The sequence below is a fragment of the Aegilops tauschii genome, chromosome 2 (assembly GCF_002575655.3).
Source record: "Aegilops tauschii subsp. strangulata cultivar AL8/78 chromosome 2, Aet v6.0, whole genome shotgun sequence".
Taxonomy (NCBI): domain Eukaryota; kingdom Viridiplantae; phylum Streptophyta; class Magnoliopsida; order Poales; family Poaceae; genus Aegilops; species Aegilops tauschii.
Window position 1 is genome coordinate 97,887,214 of NC_053036.3, and position 9,150 is coordinate 97,896,363.

At 46.0% G+C, this 9,150-nt stretch overlaps 1 protein-coding gene across 2 annotated transcripts; it reads left to right on the top strand.

The window, feature by feature from the left end:
* Nucleotides 1–431: 431 nt before the first annotated feature.
* LOC120973583 (uncharacterized) lies at nucleotides 432–7,449 on the top strand. Of its 2 annotated transcripts, none has more exons than XM_040399396.3 (4): nucleotides 432–824; nucleotides 1,220–1,517; nucleotides 2,476–3,292; nucleotides 6,365–7,449. In XM_040399396.3, exon 4 carries the CDS (start codon nucleotides 6,372–6,374, stop codon nucleotides 7,422–7,424), a length of 1,053 nt encoding a protein of 350 aa, XP_040255330.1. In that variant the 5' UTR covers nucleotides 432–824; nucleotides 1,220–1,517; nucleotides 2,476–3,292; nucleotides 6,365–6,371; the 3' UTR covers nucleotides 7,425–7,449. The 2 variants fall into 2 exon arrangements, 1 of the variants encoding a protein (XP_040255330.1); XR_012201920.1 differs by lacking the exon at nucleotides 6,365–7,449 and adding an exon at nucleotides 3,471–5,854 and having other exon boundaries at nucleotides 536–824.
* Nucleotides 7,450–9,150: the final 1,701 nt, after the last annotated feature.

Here is a 9,150-nt window from a genome sequence, read left to right on the forward strand (position 1 = left end):
AGTATTGTACAAATAAAAAATAACCAAATAGAACAAAAACCAGAAATAAAAACCGTACAATGACGTGATTTTTTTTAACCTTACATTTGCCATAGGGAGAGAAAAAGAAGTGGCCACAACAAAACCAACTCATCGCAGTGGTTATCGCCCCCGCGAGTGTACGAGGACTGCTGGATTTCGATCCTCCCATACGTGCTCCTATCTTTTTCTAGGTTAAAGAAAAGAAGGGGTCGAGCCTAGAGACAGCTGCTAGGGAAGGGGGGGTGCGCCAAGTTGCAAAACGTACTGTAAAGGGCATTGAAGGCGCCAAATAGGAATTGGGGTCGGCAACCTTTGTCTTGTTTTTTTAGAAACGCAAGCATTTTCTTGCTAATCTTCAAGCAAAGATTTTGATCTTTGATGGACGCTTGTTTTTTCTTGAGTGGTTGATGGACGTTTGTTGGGTTGCTTGATTCGCTTGGTAGGCCTGATGAGCGTTATATACATAGTACATCCTCTGAGTTTCGCCCGCACAGCCCACACATGCCCACATGCCCTGGGCTGACTCTCGGTGTCTGATTGTGTGCGGAGGAGATCGAACGCGAGAGCGATCCAACGGTTTCAAGAGACCTTTCGATCTATATAAATACGGGACCGGCGACGCACACAAACCCTAATTCCAGAACCATCCCCTCCGACCTAGGCTATGGCTTTCATCGTGTCCAAGCTCGCGCGGGCAGCCCTCGCATCCCGCCCCGTTGGAGATATTGCTGGTGGCATCTCCCCGTGTCTCTCCCGGCTCTATCTGGCGGCTAGTACCAGCCGTCGCATGTTTGCAGCTGCAGGTAATCCCTATGTTGAGAAAGCTTTTTCGAAATTTGGATCTGAATCCCGATTGCCGAAATTTTCAAAGGAATTCTCTTACTTGGATCTGAATTTTATATCTGAAATTCCTGCGTTATGTTTATAGCCCTTCCAGAATTTGGATCTGAATTCTGAATATATAGGAATTCTCCTTACTTGGATCTGAATTTAATACCTGAAATCCCCATATTATTTCCTATTATAAGTAGATCTATTTGAATAAGCATGTTCATTCGGACATCTAGCAAGGATATTGTTTATTTACTTATGCCAGCTGCCTTCAATCAAATCAATTCCGCTGAGAGCAATAGTAAAAATGATTGTATTTTTCTGCGTACCACAAATCAAATTGTAACTATGTGCTACTGAACGGCAGGCGGTCCCAAGTCAAAAGAAGCACCCCGAATATTTCCCCTTGTTGTTCCATTAAGTCGAAGGAATCCCTATGGGCCTTGTATGAATGCTGGTGCAAGTATTGGGGGGTATCCCGTGACCGTGAAGAGATGGTCCGCCGGTTCAAGTCATTTGAGGCTACTGCACAGTGGGTTTACAAAATGAACAACTCTGGGTGTTCGCAAGTGTCTCAACTGGGCCCGCATGCAGATATGTCAGAGAGTGAGTTTGATCAGGTGTTTCCTCCACTTGAGGATGATGATGAAGACATAAAAGAGATGGTATGATTTTTTTCTTATTGCCTTGTCTTTCTGCTATTTTTAAATAGCAGTTATTGGACCAGGGGTTACCTACTATCTACTTAACCACAGGCATTAGTAAGAAAAATCTAGTTAACCACTAGGCATTAGGAGGAAAAATAATCTAATCTCTTTCTGACCTACCCCTGTGTAGGTTGTATACCAAGTTTTCCTTCAGTTTTAGGTGTTCTGTGCATTGCTTGGTTATATTAGTTAATCTGGTTTTAATAAGAGCTATATTTCCTGTATTTACATGCATGTCTTCTGTCTGTGCAAATCAAGATTTTATATATAGTGAACATGTCTGACGGTTTGGTTTTTGCTTGGGTGAAGACGGTTCTTTCTCCACCATAAACATTTGTTATCTAGAGTCCTGCACTAGACCATCGCTAAATTCTGTAAGAAAAGTGTAGGGCATAAAAGTCATTTGTGTGGTTGAGCTGCTTAGATCATCAATATTACCTGGTTAAGCATCGTCAACAACTATGACCAATTTCTACTGTAATAATGAGAAATAGGTGGCTGGCCCACATGTCACATCCAAATCCAGGTGACGTTAAGGCACTGAAGCTTCGTCTTCATTGCTGATATGATTTTGGGAGAGAGGATGCAATTAGTTACCCATCAATCTTTTGCTCCTACTACATTTTTTACTTCCTGAGAAAACCCTACACAGGCTCAAATTTTGATCTGTTTTAAAGCCTCCATGGCCATGGAGACTCAAGCTTTGCCAGATCAAATTTTCAAATATATATTAAATATTTATGTTATTTTAGGGATTTTGTTATGGTGAAAATATCTGCAACAAGCAGACAACTAAACGGAATTTATTTCTCTGTTCTAGCAGTAGTTGTTCATTGTTTTTTTTCAAACACTTGAAAGAAGTGTCTTCATTTTCCAAAATAATTTATCACATCTATATCTCTCTACGTTTGTTCAGGTGCCAGGTGAAGATTTGGGCCAGGAGCTTGAGGAGCCCTTAAATAATTAATTTGAGAAATTATGAACTTGTCTTACTCCATCCGTTCCCAAATATAAGTCTTTCTAGAGATTCAACAAGTGACTACATATGGAGCAAAATGAGTGAATCTGCACTCTAAAATATATCTACATGCATACGCATGTTGTAGTCCATTTGAAATGGGTAAACGTTTGGAGCCGGGGCACTGGCGGAACGCTCGGTCGGTCGCGCGCACAGCGTTGAATTGTCTCGCGACGAACGCTCCAGTTTACACCACGTCATCAAGTCAGCCAGCGCACACACACGTGAACATGGTGGGACCATGCACCGCTCGTGAGCAACCTTATCCCCTCCGATTTCTTTCTCGTTCTCTCCTTTCTCTTCCAGAGTATGCCTGGGCAGGCCCTTTCCTTCCCCTGCTCCAGATCAGGGAGCGGCCATGGCCGGCTCCTACCCCCGCAAAGGCAAATCGCGGGGGAGGGCCACCACGCGCCATGTCCTTCCACCCACGTGAGAGGAAACCATGGCAGGGTGCTCCATGCTCGCGCAGATCTTACGAGGAAGGAGGAGACGATGGAGCGGGGGAGCTGTAGGTGTCGTGCACCGACGGTGCTGCGACAGGGGAAGGGTACACACGCCGGTGATGGCGTACCCCCACGCGCAACTGGCGAGTGGTGGAGCTGGTCCCTGGCTACGGTGGAGTTGCAAGCGGCAAGGGGCAAAGCTGCAACCGGCAAGCGGCGGAGCTGGAACCGGCCTGAGAAGGAGCTGGAAACATTGATTTTTTTGCTGGAAGGTACGGCGTGGGACTGAGCTTCAACACCCATTTTTTTGCTGGAAGCAGGGATTTATTTTGTTGGAAGCAGCATTTTCTTTTGCTGGAACACTTCTTTCAAAGCTGCGAACAACTTTTTTTTCTGGAAGCAGTGATTTTTTGTTTTGTTTGAAGCAACAATTTGTTTTGCTCAAACTAGGCTCTTCAGAGCTACGATGATGGAACTACACACTTTTTTGCTGGAAGCGGTGTTTCTTTTAGCTGGAAGCGTCACTTTGGATTGCTACTGTCGATGCATCACGACGAGCGGCAGAGCTTTATATCTGCAATGGGGACAAGAGAAAAGCGACGACAGTTGAGGGAAAAAGCTACAACCAGTGTTTTTTTGCTGTCACCGATGTGTGGTTTCTTTCACTGGGACGTACGACCTGTGGTGGTGGACGGCCAGCGCCGGCAGCACGGTGATGCCTCGAGGTTGCAGCCAGTGTTTTTTTGCTGTCACCGATGTGTGGTTTCGAGGTCGGTTGTGTGCTCGTTCATGAAGAGTCCGAGTAGGAAGAACGAGTGGGGGGAGAAACAAGATCGTTCGGCTATGAAGCGCTTTTATCGTGCGGTCCTGGTGTGACCGGCCCAAAGTTGGGCCGGCGCGCCGGCGCCTATTAGCTCCTTTTGAAATGTCTAAAAAGACTTATATGTAGGAACGGAGGAGTATTTGGTTGTGGTAATACTGTGGTACTGGGATTATTGTTGTTGTCTGGTGGTTCTCATGGAACCAAATTAGAATTGAAATAACTTTGTGTTATTGCTCTAACCACCTTTGCATTATGTGCTTGAGAACTTGCATGAATAACCTGTGATGGTTAAGCAGGGATTGAACCCCTCTGTCGTATGGTCATTAGATAATCCGAATATCATAGATGGATGATTTTGAATGTTTGTGTCCAATATAAACAATGATACAGAAGTAGCAGTAAGTCATGGGGGGCAGCGTTCTGAGCGGACGCATGGTGTGGAAACAGCCGTGTGCTTCGTGGGCCCAACGTGTAAGCCTTTTTTCGGCTTGTAAGAATTTTAAAAGGAAACTTTGAAGGTAGGAATTCCACGGGGTTTTTCATCTTTGATGTGTTCGGATCAAAGGAAAATAGTGAGGGCCTCTTTGATTCGAAGGATTTTCAAAACGCAGGAACAGAAAAACCCTACGAATCAAACAACACAGAGAAAAAGTAACTGAGGATTGGTATCCTTCAAAATTCCTTTGAGGATTAGAAACTATTCCTACATAATCCAGGGGATTTGAAACATCCATGTTAGAATTAATTAATTATGTTTAATTAATAGGGAATCTACTTTTGCCTAAACATTGTACCGTTGCATAGCAAGGGACGTGTCTCTCTTTCCAACCGTTGCATCCCTGTAATTAGCAACCGACCTAGGATATGACTGATTGAACCGTCAAGTCTGTTCGACGCATCTCTTCCAGTCATATATAAGTTGTACTCTTTCTACCAATCAATACAAGTTGATCTTTCGCTTAAACACGTTATCAGCACGAGCTCTACCGAGAGCCTCGCCGACGGTGAGAATGCCCGGCCTTGTCAACTTCTTTCTCTGCCTCATCCGTGAGGACGGCCGCCGTCGCCGTTTCGCGGCCCGTGGCCATCACGAAGTAGGCGGGCGCCGTCGACTTCACCGGGCACTGCACCGTCTCCGCCGAGTCGGACGACAAGGTCACCAGGCCGCTGGCCGCGGCCCTCGACGTGGCCTCCGCGCCCCTGGACACGGCCATCGCGCCGCTGCACGCTGCGACCACGCCCCAACGGTGGCCGGCTCCGCCCAGGCAGGAGATGGCATCCCCGGGCCCGCGCTCACGGCTCCAACGCGGACTCCGCCTCCGCCTCCAGCACCGGTCGACGAGCCCGGCTTCTTCGTCTTCGTGCCGTTCCCAAACGGCGCCGGAGGGACGACCCAAGCCGCTGGCCCGACGCCGGTCGCGCAGCCTGGAGACGCGGACGCCGGCCCGTGTCGCAGCGCCGCCGGGCCTCCGCGTGTCTCCGCCTCCGTGCCGGACGAGGCACCACCGTCCCCGCGCACGGTCGCCCGACCGCACCGCCAGGACTCCGCGAGCATGGAGGGACGCCGCCGCCTCTTCGGTCGCGCCATCGCCGCCATCGACCGCCGCCCTAGTCGTCGCTCCGGTCTCGCCCCCGATCTACCCAACGGCGCCGCTGCAGGCGCCATCGACGTCTCCTCTCCGAGGAAGATGGAGGCGCGCCAGCGAGCCGCCCGTGAGCAACGGCGTATGCGGCGGCGGCACCCAGGCGTGGATTTGGTCAGAAGGATTGGGGGATCGCTCCCCTAATCCGCCTGGTTAAAAGGCCACCAACCACCCCCTCTCCACTTGGGCTGTGGGTCTGGCCTAGATCGCCCCTGGCTACGGGCCGAATTCGTAGAATTCTTTTTCTGGATTTTCTTCTGTTCAATTCTTTTAACAGTAGTTGTAGCAGTAATCTATCACTGTTTTAGTACTGTTTAGCCTATGTACACGTACATTCTAGTCTGGTATCTAGATTTACTCTATTTTTAGGACTTGTGTAAATATTTGTAGGCGTATGTTTACATTGTGTAATATATTTGATAATGTAAATAAAGAACCAGCATTATCTGGAAATGACATGTTCAATGTGTTTACCACATAGAAAAAAAATTCTAGAACATGTTCCAACGATTGAGATTATTTTCTCTCGTACAACAAACTTGCAAATTTTTGATACACGCCTCCCTCATTATATTTGGAATCACGGTCTACGTTTTGTCAGTTCGACAAATGATTACCTTGAATGTGCACTTCCTTATATTTAAATTGATAACATACACAAGGTAATAGAAGCGAGCGCATCTACTGACATTGTCAGATTATGTAGCCTATTACTATGCGATCTATGCGATCTTCGACGTGTTATGTTTAATCAATTGAGGTCTACATTATTCAAGTTCTCCACTTGACTATCAAAATTTGCACCATTATTACAATACAACCATGATGGTTTTTAATTTACCCGTCATAAATTAATTATCTCTGGTTCATCCATGTAGGTAAACGATGACCGCAAAAGAATTTGAGGAGCTTGCCCTCAATGGCCACAACTACCCTACATGGGCCATGGACGTCAAGATCAGCCTTGCTTCCCGTGGGATAGCACGTGCAATCCAGGATCCGGAGACTCCTCTACCGGCCGGAACCACGCCGCTGACTGAACAACAAAACTATGCAACTTTATACATTATAAGGCACCATATTCACCCAGATCTAAAGTCTGAGTACTTAGAGGAGGAATCTCCCAGTACTTTGTTTCTAGCCCTCAAAACGAGATATGAACAACAGAAGGCAGTTGTCCTGCCAGAAGCGCTCCATGATTGGACTCACCTTCGTCTTCAGGATTTCAAGTCCATCGGTGAGTACAACCACAAGGTTCATAAGATAAGTTCCAAACTACGCTTTTGCGGGAAGGAACCTACTGATGCGGAGAAAATAGAGAAAACTTTATCTACTATGCTCCCTTCAGACAGGATCCTCCAGCAGCAATACCGTGCTCGCAACTATACTGTCTATTCCGAGCTTATTTATATGTTACTTCAGGCTGAAAAGCATGATGAGCTACTCGCTAAGAATGGCTCTCAACGCCCAGTTGGGGCACAACCTCTACCCGAAGTTCATATGAATGTCGCGAATAGACAGAAGTTTGATGGTGCCTTTAGGGGCAATCAATCAAATTTCCAGAACAAGCGAAAGCGCATTAGGAATAGGAGGTCTAGGAACTCAGACAAGGGAAAAGGCACTGCAAAGCCCAAGCATGATAAATCTCTGCTTTGCAACAAGTGTGGATGCTACACGCACCCCACCGACAAGTGCAAGATCCCAAAACATCTGGTTATGTTGTACCAGCAATCTCAGGGACGCAAAGCACCTCAAGGGAAGAGGTTTGAAGCCAACTTCAACCTTCATCCGGACAGCGCCAATGGAGCCGGTAGTTCGCATGACGTTCCTCCTGAACCGAGCAACACCATTGAGTTCCATCAGCCAGAGGACCTTGCTGACACGAAGAACATGATGATTGAGTATACCTCAAACGACACGTTTGGAGACTTCGACTAGTCCCACAATCACCTTAGTGATCTATTTAGCTATGTCCATTTGTGATGTTGTAATAAGAACATAAGTATTGTTGTTCTCTTTATATTGTATCAGCACATTTGATATAATAAGATTGTAATTGTACCAACATATTTGATATAAATAAGATTGTATTCTATGTATTTACATGAGATTTTCTTATTGAAAGTTCTTTCTCTTATATATAGTTCTCTACGGTGACAATTCGATGGAAGAGGAATTATGCCTTGTGGATAGTGCAACCACAAACTCCATACTGAGGGAGATGAAATATTTTCAAACTCTGAAAAAGATGAATGGAGATATTCTAACGCGCTGGACGTGATACGGTAATCGTTGGCACTGGACGTGCCATATTTACCCTCCCAGGCGGTACACAAGTGATAATTGAGGATGCTTTGTTGTATCCCGACTCATCACGAACCCTGATCAGTTATCGAGATATCCGTAAAAATGGCTTTCACATTGAAACCCATGAAGACAACAAAGAGGAGTATCTACTCTTCACCAAAGATCACGGATATGGCAAGCAGGTACATGAAAAAATTCCTTCTCTATCGTCTGGTTTGTACTATACGTACATCAAACCCGTAGAACATGTTGCATACAAAGTAGTTTTTCAAAATGCTGACACATTTCAAACCTGGCATGATCGCCTAGGCCATCCCGGGATCGGGATGATGAGAAAAATTACCAGCAATTCCATTGGTCATAATTTGCTTGAGTCAAAATTTCCTCAATCTTCAGACTTTGTGTGCACATCTTGTGCCACGGGAAAGCTAATTTTGAGACCCTCTCACCTCAAAATACAAGCTGAACCACTTCAATTTCTTGAACGCATTCAAGGAGACATTTGTGGTCCCATCCAACCATTATCTGGACCTTTCCTGTACTTCATGGTTCTAATTGATGCATCCACACGTGGTCACACATGTGTCTTCTATCCACGCGAAACCATGCATTTGCCAAGATAATGAGGCAAGTCATTAAGTTACAAGCCCATTATCCAGAAAGTCGAATTAAGACAATTCGCATGGACAACGCCACAGAATTCTTCTCACGTGCTTTCAATGATTATTGCATGGCCCTGGGGATTGAAGTTCAGCACTCCGTTCCATATGTCCATACACAAAATGGTTTGGCTGAATCATTGATTAAAAGGATCAAACTCATTGCAAGACCTTTGTTAATGAATTGCAACTTGCCAACCTATTGTTGGGGTCATGCGATTCTACACGCTGGTGACTTGATACAATTGAGGCCTACTGCATATCACAGTACTTCCCCTCTGCAATTGGTACGTGGAAATCCTCCTAGTATTTCCCATCTGCGTAAGTTTGGATGTGCTGCATACATCCCGATCTCACCACCACAGCGGACATCCATGGGCCCACATAGGAAACTGGGGATCTATGTGGGGTACAAATCACCGTCGATTATTAAGTACCTGGAACCCCTTACTGGGGACCTGTTCACAGCCCGTCACGCTGATTGTATATTTAATGAGGAACACTTTCCGGCATTAGGGGGGACTTCAAGTACCAGAAAGAATGCCCGGAAATTGATTGGAATGCTCAAGCCATTTCGTCCTCTGATCCACATACACAAGAGACCGAGCTCCAAGTTCAGAAAACCATTAATTTGCAACATCTTGCAAATAACCTGCCAGATTCATTTACTGATCTAAAAGGTGTTACAAAGTCCTTAA